Source organism: Crotalus tigris, unplaced genomic scaffold, assembly GCF_016545835.1.
Source record: "Crotalus tigris isolate CLP2741 ecotype Arizona unplaced genomic scaffold, ASM1654583v1 scf7180000017644.4837335, whole genome shotgun sequence".
Lineage (NCBI taxonomy): Eukaryota > Metazoa > Chordata > Lepidosauria > Squamata > Viperidae > Crotalus > Crotalus tigris.
The window spans coordinates 4,235,383-4,261,599 of record NW_024096536.1 but is presented as its reverse complement, the minus strand read 5'-3'; the positions used below and the strand labels follow the sequence as shown (position 1 = coordinate 4,261,599).

The window sequence follows — 26,217 nt, the reverse complement described above, 5'->3', positions numbered from 1 at the left end:
GTGACACAAAAGTAGCTATAATGTGAGAGAAATGAACAATTAATAAAAGACATAAACTATCTAACAGCTATATGCTCAAAACAGAAAAATGTCGCCCTGCATCCATTTCAGCATTTAGCTATGAAATGTTGTTAGTCATTTCAACTAGTGACCAACCTTCTAAATATGAAATAAACTAGCAAATGAAGCAAGCTCAGAAGCCATTTAACCCTATAAGACAGCTCTAAGATGTAGTGTGCAGTGCTTATGTGAAGGAAAACTTATTTAAAAGACCCCATGATACAGCCGGTCAGATTAAATCAACTTTAGTTTTCACTATTTTTACTTACATAATTTTTAATGATTCAGTGGAAGGGGGATGATTTTGTAGGGCAACATAAAGATTGCTTATTCCCAAGTAATTGTTATTGGTTGCAAGATAAACAAATATTCAAAAGAATTTTTCCACCTGCCAAGGAATATCTGCCTCCTGCACAGTTTTAGAAGCAGCTACTCACATGAAAAATATAGGATATGAACAATGACATTCAAAAAAAGAAGTTGGAAGATATCTTGTTTACAATTTATTTGGACTGTAATTCATTCTACTCTTATTTTTCAAACCTTGTGACCTGAAGATGAATTTATAATCCCACAACAATGATGTAGCATAAATAAATAGATGAAACAATCCAGCAATGACAAAAAGTATCAATGTCATTATCAATCAGGCACAGGGAGACAGTGAGGGTCAAGCACCATGCAAGCATATAGCTGCTAAATGGTCAATTACATTTGTTTGTAGCCAACCGGTAGCCATTAATTAGGCATTGCTGATTTCACTCTTTTTGGGCTAATCCTCATTGCTTTGTTGCCAGAACAGACTAACAATCATTATTTAAGATAGGAACAGATGGTGTTGCCTTCTATTTACCCTCTCCTCACCATGAATGCAATTTTCAGCATGCTTTCCTGTTACAGTTTTAAAATACTGTTTTCCCATTATGTCACCTCAGATGCTTCTATCTATATACTATGTATAAGGTGTACTCCCTTACAAGCCTACCACAGCAGTTCATTGGCTACTTCACAGAGGTAGGATCATCCCCTCAACTGAGTCGATAGTTGCTCTGATCTTGCATTTCCTGCATAGTTTTCCTATTACAGAAGTATAAGTTTACAACTCAGCTGATTTTTTAAAAGTCGTATTTGTCTTTCTCTGAACCAGCTAGCTTTTCCCCTGGGCTTTAAAAAATAGAAAAGTCTAGCAATGAACCATTTCATTGCTTCTTCTGACCCTTGAAGTTAAAATGTTTTGCAGCATGGGAAGCAATGAAGCAAATGCCCATAGAAATATTTTAAAAATAAATCAACATTAAGTATGCAGTGAGAAGGTGTGGGACTTTTTATGAATTAATTTGGAAAGCATTAGTGAGACCTCTTTAGATCAGGGGTGTCAAACTGGCGGCCGGCGGGCTGGATGTATTATGTGCAGGCCACACCCACCCCAGCTCCGCAAAGGCATGACGCGATCAGGTTTGACACCTGTGCTTTAGATACTTAACTAATTTAGGGGGTGCACTCTAAAAAGCTGGCATGGCATGTCTTTGATATCTCTTAGTGTAATGAAGGCACGATAAGATATGGGGAATAAATCTCAGTATCTTAACTTAAGATAATGGTAAACAAACATTACTGGGCACAAGAAAAATGAGTCAGAGTCTTTCTGAGTACATCTTATTTCTTCTGTGAAAATTTCTGCAAGATTATTTTCATGAATGTTTTTCAAGTTAAACTATAAAAATTTATCATCTGGGTCTCATAGTGAAATATATATATTGGACATTTTAAAAGAGAGATATTCGCATGCAACTCAAACAGCCTAATGTTGTTTTGGAAATTACTGTACCATTTCTAAGCGACTAAGGAGAGCCTAGTCTTTCCTCCCTACTCTGTCTCTCCATCCTAGCTTTGCTGTAAGTGACATAGAATTTTTCATATGTTTACATTTCAATCCCTTTTTAATGCTTTACATATATTTGCCTGGAAAATGGCTTAAAAATAAATATTAGATAATTTCCCCATGGGAGCTACTTATGTAGTCTTCACTCCACTGCATTTATTTATTTTATTGTTTATTAATTTATATAATATATTTATTAATTTATATAATTTTATAGCCACCATTTCACCGAAAGCAATTCTGAGAGGCACAAAATAATCAAATAAAACAATAACAGTATAAAATATAAAAAGCTATGCTAATAAATATCATAAAAATGAAAGAGCTATATTAATTCAGAGCTTAACTGTCTCCTTACATTATTCCTTCTTCATGCTTTAACTTATTTCTTGCCCTGATTTTCACCCTTATTTTAAGGATATTTATCTGAAAATGTGTGGCTATATAAAGGCACATATCAATGCAAAGTTGTAACTGTTTTACATTCTAAATCTGAAAGTGCAAAATAAAATATATATCATGAAATTACACACCTTCTACAATTACCAAATAGAATAGAATCAAATAACAGAGTTGGAAAGGACCTTGTAGGTCATCTAGTCCAATCCCCCACCCAAGCAGGAGACCCTACACCATTTCTGACAGATGGCAGTCCAGTCTCTTCTTGAAAGCTTCCAGTGATGAAGCTCCCACAACTTCTGAAGGAATCTGTCTCATTGGTTGATTGTTCTCACTGTCCAAAAAATTCTCCTTATTTCTAGGTTGAATCTCTCCTTAATCAGTTTCCATCTGTTATTCCTTGTCTGGCCTTCAGGTGCTTTGGAAAATAGGTTGACCCCTTCCTCTCTGTGACAGCCCCTCAAATATTGGAACACTGCTATCATGTTTCCCCTGGTCCTTCTCTTCACTAGAATAACCATGCCCAGTTCCTGTAACCGTTCTTCAAATGTTTTAGCCTCCAGTCCCCTAATCACCTTTATTACTCTTCTCTGCACTCTTTCTAGAGTCTCAACATCTTTTTTGTAGTGTGGAGACCAAAACTGGATGCGGTATTCTAGCATCTTAGAATCTAGCATTCTTAGCTTACTAAGGCTTTATAGAGTGGCAAGTAACTAGGAAAAACAGCAAAGAAACTTTCAGCACTTTCACAAGTAAATTTATTGTGGTGTTCACTGTACTGGACTACAGAAAGTTTGTGTCATAATGAAATTAGTCTTTATAGCACTACAAGATTCTTTGCTGATTATGAAATTAATATTTATACAATAGATTAGGTAATGAAAATGTTATTTTCATTACCATGCCACATACATCTATTTCATTCTATCATAACAAGTTGTGTTTTTTACTCCTGAAAAATGCTGGCAGGCATGTAATTTCAATTCTATCTTCCTTTGGACCCGATTCCCTGTGTGCATGTTTGATCAGTTTCAATAGGCAACACACTGTATTAAAGAAATGATTTACATTAATAGGGACAGATACGGAAAATATAAGTCTTAGAGTCCTCAGTCAAATTATCTTGTATAGAACAAAGTGTCAAGGCAAACTGAATAAAGCAAATGTTTCCCTAGGTTCCTTTAATCAGGACGGAAATATATGACCTCTAGATGTACAATTGGACAATTTGTATACTTAATCTGAAAAGTCTGTAATGCTGTTTTAAAGAGCAGTGATAGCATTAAAACTCTCTGGCAAACAACTTAAGTTTTCCTTTTAAGTCTGAATCAAGACCAAAGGACTTTAGCTCCATGTCTTTCCCCAGAGTCAGCAAACTATAGCTAATACAAATAAAAGCCATTGATAACTACAAAGCTATGTTTTACCTCCATTAATAATTGAAATCACAAATGCTGCCATTTCAATTACTAATTGTAATTGTCCATTTTTTAAAATGAAAGTTTTTCCTGTTTGCATATGCCACCGTTCTAACTACTTTAATCCCACTATTCTCATCATCAAACTATAAAGAAATTCCTTCACCCCAAATCCAAATGAGTTCTTGAGACAAAATATCTGAGCTTGATGCTACTTTTCCTCTATTTGCAAAAAAAAAAAGGCTTGAATAGCCAGTAGCAGTTCTAGCCACCATAAAAACAACTAAACTGACACTTCAAAGGGGAATGAGGAAAAAAACATTCTTACAGCCCATCATCTGTGTAACCAACTTGATGTGGGGGGAGGGAACGGGGCCTCTGTGAGTCACTTTGCAGACTATTGAAAACTAGCTTTATATCTTCCATTTATGCTTAACATGAGAGGATAGACAGTATGCTCGATCTTATGAATATGACCAAGAGAGAGACAATTGACATTACCTACTTCTATAGATCTACAGATTTGCCATTTCTTCATACAAAAACATCATGCCAGTACCTAGAATTACCATTGCCTCATGGCCAATCTCAAGAGGGCAACATTAGTTCTGCTAATGGGAAATAGAATTCTATACTGTGTATATCATCATTCGTACCAATCCAAGGAAACTATAGCAGAAAAATAGAATAAGTAATTGTAAGAACTGATACCTTACTTAATGAAGAGATTAGTTTCACTACAAATTAATTTAAAAGGATTAATATAATAAAGGGGGCAAAATTATATTAGAATGTAAAAAAGGGACTTTACCAAATTTTTCTAGAATACGCTGATATACATATGTTCATAGCATGCCATGATTTAGATTACATAGATTCAGATCTATGATGTGTAAATTATCAGTCATGTTTTTCTCCTCTAATCAATTCAGTCAGCTCTGCACTGATAGCATTCTTGTAATTCATATATTCATATCTTTTAAGTTAAACATTATATAAAGATAATCTGAGATGTTTTCTTAAAAAATAATAAAACATCCTCAAAATTTATGAGCAATGGCTTCCCAGCAGCTTTGTAAAACTTGGAAAAATCAAGATCTTTAATGTTCTCTCTAGATAATTTTCAAATCAGTAGCATAATTGCTATTTTCTCTAATTCTATCTATCTATCCATCTATCTATGGTGAAATTTTGTGAATTGTTGCATTGGTAAATGAATAGTAGGATAAAAACAGTTTTTGCTGCACTGATATAAACTCCATCCTATGGCATCTATAATGGGAACATTGACCATCACCAGATATTATCCAGGACCGTAATGGAAAACAACCCTTAGAATTTGCAGTGCAATAACCTATAATTTACCTTGTCTGCCATGATCATAGAAGAGCCTCCGTGGATTCCTAGAATGGGTGTGAGGGTCTGGGCAGAAATGAAGTCCAGGATCTGGGCAATAGCTTCCTGGTCAGTATCATCAGCAAATACCACACCTTGCACCCTCCGTTCAGACATTATATCGCAGATGCGGGTGATGATACTCTTGGGATCTGTTTCATTCATGGCAACGAGTTCCACCCGAGGAATGAGAGAGAGGTGATGGAAATCATCCTTCTTGTGGGCATCTGTGATAGCTACTTCATCAGAGGTACCCACCAAGATGACAGCAATGCCAATGCTGGGATGGTTCTTTTGAGCCCAAGCCATACCACCTGTTGTTGCTAAGACTGCCAGCATAAGCCAGAATTTTGAAGAATAGCACTCTGCTCTGGGCCTCATCTTCAGCTCTTACACTCCCTGAAATGAGACAAAAATTAAAAGTTTCAATAAGATATATATAAATTACAGAGATTTAGGCATTTACATACATACACTGTTAGCCATTTACTTAAGGAAAGAGCTGTGGTGGCACAGTGATTAGAATGCAGTATTACAGTCTAATTCTGCTGTCAGCAGTTTGATCCTGAGCGGCTCAAGATTCACTCAGACATTCATCCTTCCGAGGTCAGTAAAATGAGGACCCAGATTGTAAACCACTCAGAGACGGCTGTAAATCACCATGAAGCGGTATATAAGTCTAAGTGCTACTGCTATTGCTATGGAGATACAGATTATTGGTCTATACAGATCTACATTTTTTACTTTGAGTGACAGAAACTTTCCAAGGTTTCCATGCTTTTAGTTATAGCCAAAACTATTACTTGTTTCAGACTTCAATAATCATCAAGGAATTTTTTTTAACTTTACTCTGTGGATAAGAGTATATGGGGGGGGATTAAAGTTCTGATCAGGAAGAAAACAGTCAAACATGTAGTCACCAACTATTGTTTCACCTTAAAATCATATGCTGAGACATTAATGTCCTCTGGTGATCCTGGTGAAATTATTTTAGCTACAGCTCTAGATTATAATTAAATTTATTTTTGCCTTGGCTCCCATTTGTTTTTCCAAAAGAACTTGCCAGCAGCTTCCCCTCTCCTAGAATAATTCAAAAATGAGATAAGAAAGAATCCTGTGGCAATAAAATGTCTCTCCTATCAACTTGGTGTTCCTTCAAAAAAGTTTGAGCTATTCTTGTTTTGATAATTTCAATTATAAATTGTCCCAATAATTTTAATTATTAATTATAAAAACAAATTAATACTTTCACAATATGGAATGGTAGTGAAAATGTCTTTTGTCAATACTGATTTTCTTGAAATAACAATCCACTGCTTCAAGGTCAGTTGTGTTTCTTATTTTCTTTTTAAGATCTGGTACTGGTTGCCTTAGTCTCAAATCTTAGGACTGGTAGGCTTCAAGCTAATGGAAGAGCTGATATATACTGATTCGTGCCATTTTAAACAATAAAATGATGAAGACCTATGAGGTCATCAGTGCAACCCTGCTCATGCCACAGCTCTCCCTTTATCTTGTTTTAATAGCATTCAGCTCTTTTCATCTGCAAAACACAGCTAATTAATTCTTGTAGTACCTTAGTAGCATATATATTGTTATCATTGTTTTCCACATCTAAAAATCATAGCATTGAGGTTTACCTTGTACATTTTACTTCTTTCATCAGTAAAAAATAGTAGTACCTGGCATGTAATCTGATGCTCAGACCATAGATCCATGTTACTTACTTTGCTAATATGAAATCCTGAAATGATTGGAAAGTAGTTTATTCAGATCTAAAACCTGGCCTAATTCTCCTTCTGTGATGATTTATAATATATCACAAGTGCTCAGATTATCATTAAATTATAAAAGCTCTTTTCTTTCAATTGCATCAGAAGTTAAGAGCTCAGGGCAACTTGCATAATCTCTTTGATTATAATCCATCCCTAGATTCACCATTATATTCCAGAAAAATATCAAGAGACAGAGGGGAAAAATTACTGACTGCATTGAAGGGAATATCTTTACTAATAAAGTAAGTGAGAGAAACCTAACACAGTTTTGTATTTCATTTAGTTTAAATAGAACTAAGAAAGTTGCTGCCCATGCAGTAACATCAGTACGGATATAGTCCATTATAATAAAATAGTCCTAGAGCACAGATGTCAAACTTGCGACATCACATGGTGTGTCATGACGTATCACGACTTTTTCCTATTGCCGGCAATGGGATGGGCGCGGTTTTGGCATAACGCATCCAGCCCGTGGGCCAGCAGTTTGATACCATTGTCCTAGAGGATGCTCTCACATCATATGGTCACAGCGCTCCCAATAAAAATATTCTGCACAATCCATCTGTCTTCTCCTACTTAATGGATTTTCTCTGATGAGATTGGTAGAAAAATATATAGGAATGGTTTCCAAGTGGAAGACAATGATATATGGACACTTGTAAAATTCCTTGTTCTGTTTTACAACAGAAATCCCATCAGTCAGCAGTGATCATGTTAGTGGTACTAAAGTTACACATACGTATGAAACTCAGTGCTCTTAAAAATTATTATCACAATCATTGAGCTATCATTAGACAAATTATCATTGGACAAATGGGTAAATTTGACAAATAAATAAAAACAGTAAATTTGACAAATAAATGAAAACAAAATCGGAACAGATAACAGATATTACTACTACTTTACTATTTCAAACAGGGATCAAATCCACTTACCAAACATGAAAGGAAAGAGTGCATGAAATATCTACTGACTTCTCCAAACAAAAAGACCTTGAGAATCTGACATAATTTATTGCTAATTTGATTAGGCAGAACTGTTGCCATTAGATTGGTTGGTTGATTAATTATATGCCATCAAATTATGTCAGGGTTTAATTACCACATAGATAGACCTGCTTTGGTTATCAGTTCCTAAACTAGCCCTTCAAATCTTACCATTGTGTACCCATTGCTTCTAGAATCAAACCCGTTTATCTATTTTCTTCCACCTTTCTCTGTATTATACACTTGTTCGAATAATGTCTCTATGTATGATAATTTGAGCCTGATCATTTGTACCTCAAATGAGCTCTGAATTAATTTGTTCTATGGTCCATTTGTTTACTTTCTTGGCCATTCATGGTATGCTTGGGAGTCTTCTTCAAAACTACAGTTCAGAAGCATCACTTTACTTCCTTGGAATGACAGAGGAAAACTACTGCCTACATGATTCTGATCTTTGTAGATACAGACATGTCACTGCATCTGAATATCTTTTCCAAGTCCTTCATTGCTAAGCTGCAATTGCTCATCTGTATGCTATTTCTTCACATGTTGTTCCTTTACTGTTGATAATCAATCATAAACACTGAAGCCATCCACTTCTTTAATATCTTCATTGTGTGTTTATTTTTTAATTATTTTATTTTTAAATGTATATAGCAACAATTTTAATCAATACCTCTTGATGGATAACAAAAAAAAGCATAAACATAGTATAAAAAATAAAAGGCAACCAATTAAAAAGCATAGTCAAGGCACCCTTACAAAATCTCTAAAACATAAACCTGTCAAGTGCCAGGAAAATCAGGAAATCCAGACAGTTCAAATGGGTATAAAGATCTCTGGACTTAGATTTCTTGTGGATGTTGAGGGACTCATGACTGATGATGTGTTTGACCCCTCCCTCTGTCTCAGCCTGGTCATTTCCTACAAAACCACAAGCTCACATACTGGGCTCTAACACCTAGGAGGAAAACCAAGTTCTAAAAGGCCAGTAGGGTTGGGGCCATCCAAATCTCAGAGGAGGGCTGTTTCATAGGGCAGGTACCCCAAAGAGAAGGTATGGCCAATCCCTTCACTAGAGCATGCCCACTCTGCCAGATCTGGTGGGATGAACCAAAACTACTAGAGACAGGCAATCCTGCAAGTAACCTGTCCCTGCCATTTAGTCCTTTAAAGATAACAACCAGTACAATGAATTACACTGAGAAACTTACTGGAAAACAGAGCAGCTCACATAGCATTGATGTTACATTGGCATATCATGGTGCATTCAAAATTACATGTGTCACAGCTTTCTGGACTATTTGAAGCTGCCAAATGCTTTTCAAGGACAGCCCCACGTAAGCACATTACAGTAGTCCAGATAGAAAGTGACTAAGGCACCGGTGACTGAAAGCAGTCCTCTCAGTTAAGGAATAGGCTCAAGTGGCACAAAATGATTTTGTGCATGTAAACCAATACACAAGATAGGAAAGGGGTGAGTTATCAGTGTAATGTTATCAGTGTAGCACAGGGCATTGATATTTCTTCCTTCAGTTTAGAAACCACTCTCATTTTCTTCCAATTTAGTCTTCCTCAATATATATTCAGAAGGATGGATGGATGGAGGGAGGGAGGGAGGGAGGGAGGGAGGGAGGGAAGGAGGGAGGGAAGGAGGAAGGAAGGAAGGAAGGAAGGAAGGAAGGAAGGAAGGAAGGAAGGAAGGAAGGAAGGAAGGAAGGAAGGAAGGAAGGAAGGAAGGAAGCAAATACAGCCTTGCTTCACTTCTTTCCTGACTGCAGACAATCTCTTTTTCTATACATTGTGGCTACTTGTTCTGTACATGGATGAGAACAACGATGTTCTGGGATTTCTTTTTCCTAAGCACATTCCAGTTTGACATGGTTGACACAATCAAAGGCCTTTCTATTGTTAATGAAACACACACTGACTTCTTTTGGTATTCTTTGTCCTTCCCAATTATTCAGTATGTATCAGCAATAATGTGTCTTGTTCCTCTGCATTTTCTAAAACCGGCTTGAATATCTAGCATCTCCCCTTCCTCTGTAGTACTCTATTTTGCATTACATAATCTTAAGCATTTTTTATGCTACAATGTGATATTAAAGATATTTTATAATAGTTTGAACACTCTGTTAAATCTTCTTTCTTTAAAAATGATATGTAGAATGACCTCTCCCAAATCTGTTGACCACATGTCATTCTCCAGATCTGCTGGCATAGTTTGGTTAGAACCTTTACTGATTATTCCCCTTTTGCTTGCCATATTTCTATAGATATTTCATTAATTCCTATACTCTTCTGACTTCATAATAACCAAAGTGCTAATCTAGTTTTATCTTCTAGTAGTTGTAAATAAGGAATATCTTTTAAGACAACAGTCCCTAACCTTTGCAGTTTGACAGCCTGGCTGGGGCAGAGAGGAGAACTGGCATGCATGAGTGGTGGGCTAGTGTGCATGTGTGTGATTGCCCTCTGGCCTGCCACTTGTGCAAGTTGAGCTGAGTGCTGGCCAGCCATCCACACAGCCCAATTCCGAATAGGCTGTGGCCCAGAGATTGGGGACCCCTGTTTTACGACATCTTGGGTGTTGACATCTCTACTGTATAAATTTTCAATGTACGCCTATCTTATTTGAGCTTCTTTACATTAGTTATCTGCCATTGACTTCCTTTAGCATACCAATTAGAGACTGGAATGTTAGGAGACTTTCCTTGGTTTTTTTAATGTCTGTTTCCATCTCTGATGCCTTTACAAATGTGATAGTATTGCTCCTTGTCTCTCTCAGAAGAGTTTTCTGAAATTTTATTTTTACATTCTGTTCCGAGTTCTTTGTTTTTTCATATGCTTTGGCTTCTCTATTCTTCCTGGCAATTTCCATGCTTTTTTTCCTGACATTTAGTTTGCTTTCTTCTGTTTTATTACCTTTGACAACCTCTTTTCGCCTTCATCCTTACCAGCTACTTTAAATTCATTTCACAGTTCTCTAGTTCCCTATCCATTAGGTTCAGGACTTCCAAGGGACTCTGATGTTTTCCTTGAAATGGAACATATATGCATAAGACCATATCATGCAAAGTGGTTGGCTCTCTTCTACTTAGCATAACTTAGAATTTGCACATAACAATTGGTGATCTGCTCCACAATCATCCCTGGATATATCTTTGCTCTTATGACTGAGCTCTGCCAACCCTTTACCAATAAAATAATCTATTTGTTTTCTGTATACTCCAACTGATGATGTCCATTGTTTCAGTTGTTAGAAAATTGTTGTCAAACTAGGTCCGTCGTCGTCCTGAATGAAGAAAGACAGGAATGCAGGAATGTAGTGCAAGTTAGGTAGTTTAATGCCTAACAAACAAAGTCAGCACTGGGAGTGGTTTGCTCCCAGTGCTTTTTATAACAGTGCCACACCCACAACCCCACCCTCCACCCAGAAACCACCATCCGTCCGGCTGCCTTTAAAAGTCCACTTGTCTGGCCCCAGCCCTCTTCCTGCTGAGCCCTGCCTCTCTGTCCAGCCTTCTGCCTGATTAAGGTGGAGCCGTTTGCTGCTGCATTGTGTTCCGGCTGCTTCAGCAATGGTGAGTCATTGCGTGCCTCGTAGCTCTTCCTCTTAGCGTCCTGCCGGCTCCCGACGCCCAGCTGGTCGGCGGAGCTTCTGGGCCTGGTTCCCACTGAGGCCGGTGGACAAGCGAGGTGTTGGGGAAGAGCTGCAGCCTGGAACGGCGGTGGTATGTCCTCTTCTAACTTCCCCCCACCAGCAAATGGCAAGCCCCGCAGGGCTTGACAACTGTATTCGCAATTAATAAATCATTGGCAGATTGGCAGAAATTATTAAGTCATTCTCCTGTTTAATTTCCATTTTCTAGGTCATGTGGCCAAATACATTTTCCTCTTACTACAGGTAGTCCTTGACTTACGAGCACAACTGAGCTAAAAATTTCTGTAGTTAAATGAGACATTTGTTAACTGAATTTTGCCCCATTTTATGACCTTTCTTGCCTCAGTTGTTAAGTGAATCACTACAACTGATAAATTAGTAACCCAGTTGTTAAGTGAATCTGGCTTCCCCACTGATTTTGCTTTTCAAAAAGGTCACAAAAGGTAATCACATGATCTTGGGAGACAGCAACGGTCATATATATGAATCAGTTGTCAAGCATCTGAATTTTGAACACATGATCATGGGGACGCTGAAAAGGTCATAACTGTGAAAAGTCATAAGTCACTTTCTTCAGTGCCATTTGTAACTTTGAACAGTTACTAAATGAACTGTTATAAGTCGCGGACTACCTGTGTTTCCAGTTTTGCTATCCCAATCTCCAACAACACAAAGCACATCTTGCTGTCAAGAAACTGACTATAAAATGCCTTAGCTACTTTTTCCTCATCAGGCATAGTCCAGAAATCTCTTTGTGATAACTGTCAAAGAGTTGTCTGTGCAGTGTAAGTGATACTGTTCAATCATTAAGTGCATTAACATGTACCTAATATTATATTTGCAATAACCTTACTGACCATGAAATTAATACCATTTTTCCTTTGTTTCTCATCTCCTGAATAGTAAACAATATGATTATCTGACAAAAAATGTCCAATTCCAATCCATTTCAATTTGGCTAAGATGTTGGGAATGTACAGGTAGTCCTCAATTTAAAGCCATTTGTGTAGTGATTGGTTTAAAGTTACATTCGCACTGAAAAAAAAAAGGGATGACCAGTCCTTGCACCAAAGAAGATCATAGCATCTGCACAGACACTGATTTGCAATTTGGGAGCTTGGCCAATGGCATCTATTTAGGATTGTGGAGTCATGTGGTCACCATTTATCACCCTTTCCGCTGGCTTCTGGCAAGCCAAATCAATGGGGGAAGCCAGATTTGATTGATGACCACATGATTCACTTAACAACTCCGGTGCATCGCTGAACTGTGGCAAAAAAAGGTTGCAAATCAGTCGCAGCTCACTTAACAATTGCCTTGCTTAGCAACAGAAATCCTGGTCTCAAGTGGAAGACTACCTGCAATCAATTCATTCAATTTTTCACTATACTGAGTTGTTCTACAGAAATAGCTTCTTACATTCCATGTTCCCATTATAATTCTGTCTTTGCAGTTTGGGATTTTATTTTCCTCTCTACACAGCATCAGAAACTAGATGCCCCAAAGGCTTTAATCTAACAACTCGTTGCACCATTAGTGATTCTCAGCTCTTCCTCAGTAGAGTTTTGAGTGCTCCGACCTGAGGAGTTCATCACCCAGCACTATATCATCAGCCATTGTTTATCCATATGATTTTCTTGGTAAAATAATGGAGTCGTTTATCATTACATTCTTCTCACAATATGAAATGATTTTCCTATAGTGTTGTTGCTGCCCTGTATAGAAGCCTATTTGTTTTAGTACACAGCTGGGATGGCCTTGAGAATACGGAGAATATATACTTTTGGCATCAGTCCCCACATTCTATACTTATTCTTCTCAAGAACACACATACACACAGAGAGAAACAAACTCAGATATACCACAAGGAGGCAAAATAGCAGAAAGTCGATTAACTGTCATACACTCTGCACATGTTCTTTTGCATACTTTAGTGTTGTTGATTTTTTATTATTATTATTTTTTTGTCTTTGATCCTCTGATTTTTGTGGTATTTTACCTGGGTGTGCAATGCCTACTAACAATGTATAAATAATGTAAATACATTACTTTGAAGTATTTTGTAAAATAGAATGCTAGATTATAGCAGCCAAGAATTAGGAAGACAGGCAACAGGGAAAAAAAGTATTGCAACCACAAACTCATGTATGGCTTTTGATAATGATCAGATATGAAACTGAAAAAAATCTAATCAAAATTATGAATTGATGTATTGTAAAAAAAAGCCAGTCAAGTTATCAGAGACAAATTTTTTTCAGATGTAAGTTCATATTTTCAGATATATAGGGGGTACCAAAAGTCAGGCCTCACAGGCCAATTATAATTTTTTCAGAGAACATGTTGGTTAAGAATATTTAAAGGACAGCATTAAATGATTAAGGAAATGTTTAGAAGAAAATAGCAACCAAGTTTAACATTCAATGTAATACATATGATAAATGTCTATGAGACCCAATGTTTGATACAATGCATATTTTTTATTGGATTAGTGAATGGCAATTCATTAATTTGTGTAATTCCATGTGATGGAATTCTCTGACCCTGGAAATAAAAACATGCATTTCTAAAATATTATAAAGTATGACAATTGTTGTTCTGGACTTTGTGCTTTTGTTAATAAATCCATCCAAACATCCAAGTCAAGACTGGATCTCCTAGCAAGAGGGGGCGTGTCAAGTTTGGCTACTTGGTCTCAAGAGCAGGCAGACAGTGAAAACCCATTGGTGGATTCTCCATCTCCTGTACTGGAGAATATGAGGGTTTTTTGGATACCATCAAATAACAGTTACTCAAATTGCATGAGAAAGCCACAAGCTTTCCTCCTTTACCTATTGTTCCCTTAGCAACAAGCATTCAGCAATCTACTGCTTTTCATACAGGAAGTAATATGCAGCTGTCATAATTAGGTATCTTTAGTTTTATTCATCATGGTTTGTCGAGTCTCTTTTTTAAGCCATTTATCAGTCATTAGTGTCTTTTAAGGAACTGAATCCCATTGTTGTTTGTGTGAAGTAGTATTTAATTTTGCCCAATCTGAGTATACCGCAACTTAGTTTCACTGAGTTTTCCCTAGGGGGAAAAAGAGTTCATACATCCTTAACAGACCTTTATTTCGCTTTTCAAAGAAATCCACATCCTACGTTTTCCTTGAATGGGCCTTGCACAAACACTCTGATTTTTCTTACAGCCATCTGACTTGAGTAGCACATACATTTTTAAATAATTAATAAATATTGTTAAGATGCAGTGAAGAGATATAAAAACTGAGATGCAGTTCTAGCAAGATTTATATACTGGCATCTCAGTTTTTCTTAAGATTTATGTACTACACTTTAGAATTTAAAATATTTAATTTCTCTTTTTGTTTGTTCAAAAAACTCTAAAGCAAATCTCCTTTTTCCTGTTTCAAGCCCCATGTGAAAAAATATTTGGGAACTGCATCCTTGATCCTCTTCTAACTGCAGCAAATGAAAAAGAAAATGCAAATTGATTTTATACTATTTATTACAGGTGTATATTTTGTCTATATGTGTCTATATTTTGTCTATAATTAATAATGCAGAAGTAGTACCAATTTTTAAAGAATATTCAAAACACCTTCAATTTTGAAGAAAAATTGCTGATTTACTATTCTTTCACCACTCTTCCTCTCACTCTTCGAGGACCGATTTAATTATAATAGAAGGTAATTGAGATTAACACAAAAATACAAAATTTCAAAATAATGTCAAAGTTATGCCACAAGAGGAAATAAACATCTTCAACTGAATCTGGGGAAAATTTAAATTTAACTGAAATTGGAATTTAGCCAAGATATTAGAACTAGCAAACCAAAATTCTACAAGAATATTAATACTGCACTTTTATATGTTATTTCTGAGGCAAATATCAATAAAATATAAAAACATTATCAACATACTATGAGAGAAAGAGCCAGTTTGATCTTGTGGTCAAGGCACCCAGCTAGAAAGTGAAAGACTGTGAGTTCAAGTCTTGCCTTAACTATGAAAACCAGTTGGGTGATTTTAGGCCAGTCACTGTCTCTCAGCCCAACCTACCTCACAGGGTTGTTGTGGGGAATATAGAAGGAGGGAAGTGTGTTGGATATGTTTGCTTCTTGAGTTAATTTGTAAAAATAATAAAGATAGGATACAAACAAATAAATATCAGTGGCAAGTAGTATTATCTGTTATGCTTTTAAATCTCTGTTTAATAGTTGGCAAACACAAGTAAAGCATAGTGCTTGTGATTTTGAGGTCCAAAAGCTACAAAGAGGCCCAAAATGAATGCACTATCAAGGTTGTACCTAAGCTTCTTTCAGAACAATTTTTAAAAGACTTCTTTGGCATCAGCTTATACTATATTAGACAGTAGACAAATGTAATAATGATTTGTGGTTCTGATATATATGTATAGTGAAGATCAATTCCTAATGCTCAACATGATGCTATTATCATAGAACAGCCCACGTTGTTCTAGTAATTTTAGGTGTCTTTTAGAAAAGATAGAGATTATTATATCTCTTATCTAAACTCATTAAGATTTGAGCTTAGGAATTCATACTTAATATTAATATTAATCAGGGGAACAATGTTTTAATAGACATCTAAAACTGCAAGAAATGCAAACATTTATTATCTAGATACATGAAAATAGTAAGATAGCTTACGATGCAGGACAATAGCACAGAAATAAATTAAAGAGAAAGGAAACAAGGATAGTGTATTATGAAATGACTAGGTTAATTTTGCAGACAGACTTATATTTATGGATAGCTGTGAAAGAAATTATCATAACACGACCTGTTGTGTACTAGCCTCAAAAGGAAACAAAACTGCTGGACTATTCCAGGATGATTTCAAAGTACTCTGAAAATTGTTTGACAGTCTTTGACCCTTGTGGAAGGAGGAGGACCCAGTAAGCAGCAGCAAGGAGCTGTCATTAAAGTGACTAAGTCCAGAACAGTGTATCAGCTTGTTACTTTCAGTTGAGGTGAAGAGACAGAAAATAATCTGATTCTATGGAAAAAGTGTTTGGGATATTGTCTGGTAAATGGCCATTGCCTCATTCCCATCCTATGAGAGTGAGAAAGAAATAACTACCGCACTTGTAGTATTTTTGCTGGGTTTGATAGGGCTCTACTTTACTTTCATATATATTCTTTTTTCTGTTTAAATACTTTGCTCTGAGATTTCTTTTGCTTTTCATCCAATAATTTCTCCTGAGCGGTCTAATACATTTCTCTCCCAGTCAGAATCAGAACCATTCCTCCCTTCTCCACATATATACCCCACGATGTATTTTCTATAGAGATGTTGTCATTCATATAGAGTGCAATGCTGCATTTAGTTAGAAGGCCAATTTGGGCAAGCTTTTTGGTTTGTAAAATGCCATGTTTATTTTGGGCACTAATAAATGAAACTAGTAACAAAGAATAACAATATGCTCAGTCACTGATTATGCCAATCATGTATATTCATTATAGTGGACTGGAAAGCATTTTCCCTCAAGCTGCCCCTCAGTTTTAGAAAGGAGTTGGGACAGTATAGAGAATTAACCCAATTCTTCATTTAACAATTTTATTTTCCTTTAACTGTGGATGAATCTCTGGCAAATATCTATTCATATCAGAGAAATCAGATTCAAGAATGTGTCATATAAATCTTTATTAAATCAACTTTATTGATAGGGTAGTTTTTAATCTTTTTTTTTTTTTTTACTAACTGATTTAACCTGGACCCAACATGTAGGGACACTTTTATTTTAATGAATCCACTAGGTGATAGGAATCTGTCCCCAACATTTATAATTGCACTTTCATCTTGTATTTAAACAAACTTTTATTATTGAAAGGCTTGAGTTAACAGCACTGAAACTAGTTCTAAAGAATGCAATTTAGGTAATTTCCTGGGGGTTTTTTGCTACACTATTTCAATCAGCTCTGGCTAACAGATTTATATTGTTATTCCACTTCACAGCTTATTTCCTTAACTTGACTAAATGATATCAGGTAGTTTATAGTCATATGTATATCACAATACTTCTTCAAGCAAAAATCACAGAATAGATTGATTCATAGAACCATAGAAAGACAAGTACCGAACTTAGAAAAAATTTCCATGGTTATTCAAGTGTTCTTCCCTAAATATCCCTCACAAATTAGATGGTTTGAAATTATTCAGACAGTGGGGTTTCTATCATTAGAAGATTATTCCATGTTCTGATAAAAGCACATTTTAGGAACTGTTGTGTGATCAACTAATTTGCTTAGTTTTTCCTATTTATCCCACTATTTTAATAGTTCTGCAGATTGGCTTAACAATTTTACCATAGTTTGATTCTGCCCTTAAAATTACTATCTGTGGATAACACATTAAACTACACAGAAAAATATATATTATACTACAAGAGTGAAAAGAACTTGTCTCATAATCATCTTTTGTTTGATGCTAAAGATGTCAAGATAAAGAATATTAAGGTACTAGCCAATAAGGATGCAACTAATCCTGCCTGATTTATATGAACTAGAAATTTAAGCAAATTTATCACAAAAGCCGTTCAGTGATAAAGTGGGTCTCTGTGATGCTGGCACACAAATGCCAAAAACTGTTGCTCAAAAAGCTTATTCTTTCCAGTTCAGTTTTAAGTTAGTATTCACATGTAATATCCTATATCTCAGATACTTATTGAGCAAATTAATATGACTGTTGGCAAAGAAATGAAATCCAATATATGAAGATACAGTGCAACATTTTAAAAAGAGATTCACTATACTGCGTATTTTGTTATTAACTTTTCCCTATCACATGGGCAATATGACCTATTTTTAGATTTACCGTTTACAGTCATGTAAAATAAGGCAGGGAAATGAGAAATAAAAACATCATGCCACACATTTATAAGTATATATTACCAGCAAAGATCAATAGCAAAATTGCACTGACAAGATTACCTCGTGCTTCTACATACAGAATTCCAGAATACAAAAAGAGTGCTTTTCTCTTAACCTTGGAGCCATCCAGCATAGGCATCATAGCAGGTAGAGGAAGTGGAGTAAAGCAATTCTGCAACATCAGTATTAACAACTTTATTATAGCCTGAGCTTTCATAGTAGAGAAGCAAGTTCTAGTCCATGATATTTATATTTTGCTAAACTCGTTAGTCTGGCAGCACATATTGTTTCTGATGGTCATAGATTAATCTACAAAAACCTAAAAGTTTCTAACCTAATTCATACTTGGGTGAGTGAGAGGCCTAGAAGACTTGAATGGAAAATAGCTGATTCCATGAAGTCTCTAGGGACAAGTTCAATTAAAGGAAGTCTTTATAAGTGCCACAACACTCATGGTTTCCCTTCAAAAGATATGTCCTTTCTGGGTGATCAAGAAAGAAAAGATACATTTTAATAACTAAAGATGGAGTTATTTCTTAGGAGAAATTTCTTAATTCTTGCTGCATTTGTCCTAACATTGGAGCTATCTGTTGGTATACAATTGCAGTTCAATTACAAATCAAAAGTGGTGATTTAGTACCCAAAGTGTTGTATGTTTCTAATATGCTACTGCCCAGTGCAAAAATAATAATAATAATAATAATAATAATAATAATAATAATAATAATAATAATAATAATAATAATAATGGGGGGGGAGTCTGCCTGCTGAATTTCCTTTACTTCTGAATGGGCAGGATTTTATGCTATGGAGAAGGAGAAGAAGAAGGGGTATAGAGTCCACTCCTTGTCTGCAGATGGATTACAAAAAGTTAGTCTATTTCTGGTTCTTCATTCCACTGTAGTCGTCAGCTCCACTTTTCACTGAGTAGTCTTCAGTTTACTATTGCTTCCCAATAAGTCACATCAATGAATCATAATGCTAATCACTAGAGGGGAAAAAATCTATTTAGTTGCCTTTTGAAAAGCCTCAATGAAAGAAAAAAACTTGTGCTGAAGAAAATGGAGCATTTGAATTTTAGAAGGTCTACAATTTTTGAAATGGCCTTTCTGTTTCATACGTGGAAGGAAAGAGTACTGAAATACATATAAAAACCTCAACAGGTTTCAGTTTTATGAATAGTTAACCAGTAGAAATAGCAAAGTATTTGTGTTAATCATGTCTAATTGATAACCAATCATGTTCTCTATCAGGACAGTGAACTGTCTTATTTACTGTACTTTCTAAAATAGCAGGAAAAGGGGCAACGTGATAGCAAAGTGAAATGTGTTTGACATGAATATATCCAACTTTATTACAGTGTAGCAAAAGCACGCTTTGAGAACAATGCTGGCTCTTTTTATAGCATAAAAACATTGTAAACATCCATATATATTTCCTAGAATAAACTGGCTGCTCTTAAATTCAATACTTGGTAGATATACAGCATCTATGTTCTTCCTTGACAAAACTATGGAAATTGCCTTATCTTGGGAGGATTTTTTTTTTTTTAAGTTTCCCTGTCTAGTTTAAAAAACCTACAATTATCTCGTAGTCTTCCAGCTGACTACTAATCAGATCTAGTGCTTACTTTTTCAACATAAGCCAAGGTTAGTTAGATGGTGCCACCTGCTGAGGACCTGTGGCTGCTGCTACATGACTACAAATACAGGACTGTTTTACAGCTCAGAAATAAATTGTCATTTTCAGAATACACAAAAGTTTAGTGCATCACTTATTGCCCAGTTCATCCAATTAAAAATAGGACAAAAAATATTCTAAGATTACTAAAGCAATAACTATTTTATACAGTCATCCTAATCTTTCCCTATCTTTTTTCTGTTCTTGCCTGACTGTTCATTAACTCACTACTTTATTTACATATTTTTCTTTATCTTGCATTCATTTTAGTGCTCATTATGTCCTGTAGTAACTGGATTGATATGATACTTCATTAACTGTTTTTAAAAGATGTATTCTCATAAAACAGTCTTTGTCTCATCCCCAGCAAACTACAGCATCAACTTAAATTTCTCTTTAGCTGTTCAAGTTTAAAAACAGTGTTTTTTATATTTTTGTAACATAAGCCTTGTCGTACGAATGATCTAGAAAGTTTTATCAACAGTTAGGATCATGAGCTGTTCAGGGATTGGAATCTGCCCAGCTCTTATTGACATTATGAAATTGGCTGGTATTCTTGGATAGTGCAGTGGTTGCTTTCTGGGATCAGAGATATAGGGAGTAAAAATTTGACTCCCCTCTTTCATAGATTCTCCTCCCTCTCTTGAGTTCAGAAAGAAAAATCTGAGAAGGGAGAAAAGCCAACTCTTTAAATGACAAATACAAAGTCAGCAACTAATCAGGCTGCCTTTGAAAATACCTACACAAAAAACTTTTCCAAAACTAACACAATATTTATGAAATGGCTAAAATATCAGTGGAGCCATCTGTCAAAACTCATCCTTTCTATAATTCTATACACATTATTGTTTAGAGTTCCTCCCTCCTTGGAGTGGCTGATGAAGTTTGACGGGAGGAAAAACAAAACCTACAACCCAATAATCTTGAGATTCATTAGAACAGCACCATTCCCAGGCATATGATTAAGACACAACAGGGATCAGTACTGAGATCAGAACAAAGTATGCCAACATACTTTTATGCCTTTCAAGGATTGGAGAAAACACTTTAACAGAAACATAAAGAAATTCTTATTTGATCAATGAGTAGATTGTCAAACTACTAGCTATAACATATTTTCACAGTGCATTGGAATGTGCCTTCAGCCATATTGTTCTTCTAATTGTATGGTAAATTCAAATCCTAGCTCTCTTTTCAAGATGTTCTAATAATAGTAATGAGACTATATAGCCAACTTCAAGAACTCAGTACAGTTGAACATTTGCTGGCCTGTTCCATAGTACAAAGCAATGATCGATTTGTAACGCTATCCACATACAAAAACATAAAGAGCAATGATTGCAGCATTTAGGGGGGAAATGAAACAGATTTTGATGAAGAGACAGATTTCATAACTCAATGTTTCCTTTTTGTTTATTCTGGATTTTCTTTTTCTTTTCTTTTTGACCAGGTGCCTTCAATTTTCATTTTTTCCACAAACACAAACCAAGCTCTATCCATCAAGCCCATCTTACTCAATGTTCAGTTATCTTTCTCCATTGGTGATTGCTTAATGGAAAGCATCACTAAACACTCACTCATTAATTCTGCAGAAAATACTTAATGCAGTTGAGAAAAAAATGAATTGTTCACTGATCACCTATTGTTATTGCTTTTCAGACGTTATCTAAATATTAGATTTTAATGATCTAAAAATTACAAAACAAATTATAGTTATAAACAGTAGAGTATATCTGCTGGATTGATGTGAAAGATAATACAAAAGATGAGTTAAAAATAAATGGAATGAAGGGGTGATAACAATCAGAGGCACACATCATGAAGTAAAAGTGGCAAGAAGGTGACAAGCAACTAGAAGAAAGCAGAACTATTTAATTCGTTTTTTGCATCTGTCTTTACACAAAGGGAAAAAACAGATTAACCTATCAAAAATAGTGCCATAAAAAACAGAATAGAAACACAAGTTAAGATAGGCAAGAAAATGGTAAGTGAGCACCTGTCCAGCCTAGAAGCATTCAAATCACCAGGATCAGATGGATTACACCCCAGGGTTCTGGCAGATGTAATCTCAGAACCACTGAACTATACCTTTCAAAGATTCTGGAGCACTAGGGAATTACCAGAAGACTGGAAAAGAGCTGATATAGTTCCCATCTTCAAACAAGGGAAAAAAATGGATCCAGGAAATTACAGACCTATCAACCTGACCTCAATACCTGGGAAGATCCTGGAAAAGATAATCAAACAACTAACAATGAACACCTAGAGGCAAACAAAGTCATTACTAAAAGCCAACATGGGTTTGTCAAAAATAGATCATGCCAGACAAATCTTACTGCATTCTTTGACCAAGTGACAAAATTAGTGGATCAGAGGAATGCTGTGGACATAATTTACTTGGACTTCAGTAAGGCATTTGATAAAGTAGATCACAACCTACTACTTGATAAGATAGAAAAATGTGGGGTAGACAGCATCACCACGAGATGGATCTGTAGCTGGCTGACCGGCCGTACTCAGCATGTGGTCCTCAATGGAACTGCATCTACATGGAGGGAAGTGTGTAGTGGGGTGCCCCAGGGCTCTGTTCTTGGCCCAGTGCTCTTCAACATCTTCATCAACGATTTGGACGAGGGGATAGATGGGGAACTCATCAAATTTGCAGATGACACCAAGCTGGCAGGAATAGCCAACATTCCAGAAGACAGGTTTAAGATACAGAAGGATCTGGACAGACTTGAACACTGGGCACTATCTAACAAAATGAAATTCAATGGTGAAAAAGCAAGGTTCTACATTTAGGCAAGAAAAACCAAATGCACAGGTATAGTATAAGGGGTACCTTGCTCAATAGTAGTAACTATGAGAGGGACCTTGGAGTCCTAGTGGACAATCACCTAAATATGAGCAAGCAGTGTGCTGCAGCTGCCAAAAAGGCTAACACAGTGCTAGGCTGCATTAACAGAGGGATAGAATCAAGATTACATGAAGTGTTAATACCACTTTACAATGCCTTGGTAAGGTTACACTTGGAATATTGCATCCAATTTTGGTCACCGCAATGTAAAAAAGATGTTGAGACTCTAGAAAGAGTACAGAGAAGAGCAAGAAAGATGATTAGGGGACTGGAGGCTAAAGCATATAAGGAACGGTTGCGAGAATTGGGTATGTCTAGTTTAACGAAGAAAAGAACGAGGGAGGACATGATAGCATTGTTCCAATATCTCAAGAGCTGCCACAAAGAGGAGGGAGTCAAACTATTTTCCAAGGTGCCTGAAGGCAGGACAAGAAGCAACGGGTGGAAACTAAGCAAGGAGAAAAGTAACCTAGAACTAAGGAGAAACTTCCTGACAGTTTGAACAATTAACCAGTGGAACAACCTGCCTCCAGAAGCGGTGAATGCTCCAACACTGGAAGTTTTTAAGAAGAGACTGGACAGCCATTTGTCCGAAATGGTATAGAGTTTCCTGCCTGAGCAGCGGGTTGAACTAGATGACCTCCAAGGTCCCTTCCAACTTTACTATTATTATTATTATTATTATTATTATTATCATTATTATCATTATTATCATTATTATTATTATTATTATTAGGCTGATGGTTAGTTAATTTGACATAACAACATATTTACTTAAAACTAAGTCTCACTGGCTATGCTCATATTCCAATTTAAGTCAAAATATTGGCTGAATAAAACACATTATGAACTAGCTACATGGTAGATCATTTTTTCTCTACTGGTATGTAATTAAAATAGGAAAGCTTTATATTAGCTAAAGACAAACAGAATTATAATATATAAATTTCACTTAGCAAGGACAAATTTTTGTAAAATGAAGTTTCTGTGAACATTTTTGTGATCATATTCCATGTAAACTAAACCTTTCAGTTTTTGTTTTCCCAAAGATCATCTACATGCAATGCATAACAATGGCTCAGATTAAGACTTGTGCATCAGGGTATGGATCACTGCAGTAAGGCTGGCTGGAAATGTTTCAAATATGTCACTTGTGCTTCTAGTGAAAAATTAATCAATTATAGACTTAACTCTTAGAAAAAATGAAATTCCTTCTAGGTTAGATTAAACATTTTTCACTTTTGTAAACAATCAAATATTTATGTGCATGTCCATATATGTGTGTGTATTTGTGTGTTACATAGTTCCAATGAATTTCATTATGAACTCAGATTGTTATTCAATTAAATGCATTTTCTTCACTATCCTAAGCTTAGGTGTACTTCAAGGACTCAGTGTGAGAAGGCACTTAGAAGATACTATGTGGATCGTTTTAATAACTCACTTAAAAACCAAAGATTCAACAGCAACAACAACCCCACCAGAAAATTGCCCACGCCTCCCTGTAATAAACCCCTATATTTAGATGTAGCTCAATAGTGCCCCCTAAAGTATTTGGTAAATTGATTCACCACAAGGAAACTTGAATAAACCATATGATAAAGAATACATGTTAAATCTTTTACTTTTAGATCTCCATCTCTCCAGCCAAGGAAAGGAAAATAATGGGAAGGATCTCTTGTACCAGGAAATAATACAGTTATCCCATATAAAATAGATTTTGTATGAAAATTGAGACATTCAAATGCAATTATTCTAAGAGACTACAATTTGAATCTGAGAAAATCTTCATTGATTAAGGGAAAGAAGCAGAGGAGTTGGGAAGGTAATAATTTTCCATGGAAAAATGTGGTAAGTTTCTTCTCTATAATACTGTGTTCAACATTTCCTTTAAAAGAAAAACAGCCAAACCAGCCAAAATCACAATTTTATCTTAGGGAAACATAAGGAAAACATGAAGATTTAGATTTTTAGATTTATAAATTTGGCCTCATTAAAAAAAAATGATGTATCATTAGTTACATGGCTACAATGCAATTTTATTCTTGGGGGGGTTAATAAGAAAAAAAGAAATTAAGAGCTCACCGTATAAATGGTTCACATCTCAGCTATCCTATCATCAATTACAGCCGGTTTGGTATATTAGTGAAAGTGCTGGTTTAGAAACCAGGAGACTATGAGTTCTAGTTCCACCTTAGGCGTGAAAGTCAGCTAGGTGACTTTTCAACCAGTCATTTTCTCTCAACTCAGCTCACCTCACAGATTTGTTGTTACGGGGAAAAAGAGAAGGAAGAAGGAGCATTATGTACATTCACCACCTTAAATTTATTTTCTATTAAAGTAATAAATGTGGGATAAAAACCTAACAAAAAAATCAATTTGAAGTACAGTATATACTAACAACATTTACTTTATTTACAGTATATATTCTTATATACACACAAGCTGGGGTTGGGATCCTGGAACGGAAAATAATGAAAACTGAAAGTTATTTGGAAATAGTTTTTTTCTTCTTTTCCATGGAGTAAACATAGGTCAATATTGGTCCAAGATAAAGCAAATAATTGCAAATGCGTAATACGTTGAAATTTGAATTGTTTCATAAACTTTAAGTTAAATTGATACAGCAAAACATCAGGAAACTTAATTCATTAGAATTTTGCACAAAAGTAGCTACTTCTTCCATAGTGAAAGAAAATATTACAGGAGCTGGGGCAAATAATGGGAGCTCACCCCATTGTGCATACTTGGGTCTCAAACCCAGGCTTTCCAGCTGACAAGCTCAGTCTTTAACCACTAAGCCATAGCACCCCTTTAAGACTCCCTAGGAGCTATTCAAATTTATGCTATTGTTAAAATGTTGATGAGCTTGCTAATTCAAGTGCAGTGAAAATCCTCTCTTATCAATATTGTTTAAATGCTAAATTGCTATACTGGTGGATAGAATGGAATATTGTATCTTATTTTACATCTAAGGCAATGAAACATATTAGGACAGTCCTATCTGTCCTTGGAGGATACTTAGGTACACTCCAGTATCCTTTTCTAAAGGAAACAAAAAGTTTCATTCAGAAAAAAATGCAATGCAACAAACATACATAGCTGTACTCAATAGTTGTAACACAGGCCATGGATTTAACACAGACATCTATATTACTTAGTAACAGCTATGTTGCATCTCTGGAAACAGAAGCATACAGAGAAAGACA

The 26,217-nt window shown here is 35.7% G+C and overlaps 1 protein-coding gene across 1 annotated transcript in view; it reads right to left on the bottom strand.

The window, feature by feature from the left end:
- Window positions 1–26,217, bottom strand: part of GRIN2B (glutamate ionotropic receptor NMDA type subunit 2B) — a 309,216-nt gene that overhangs the window by 244,135 nt on the left and 38,864 nt on the right. The window contains exon 2 of the mRNA XM_039335649.1: window positions 5,125–5,553. Within this exon, the coding sequence (XP_039191583.1) occupies window positions 5,125–5,535 (411 nt within the window). The 5' untranslated portion in view covers window positions 5,536–5,553. The remainder of the gene's footprint in view (window positions 1–5,124; window positions 5,554–26,217) is intronic.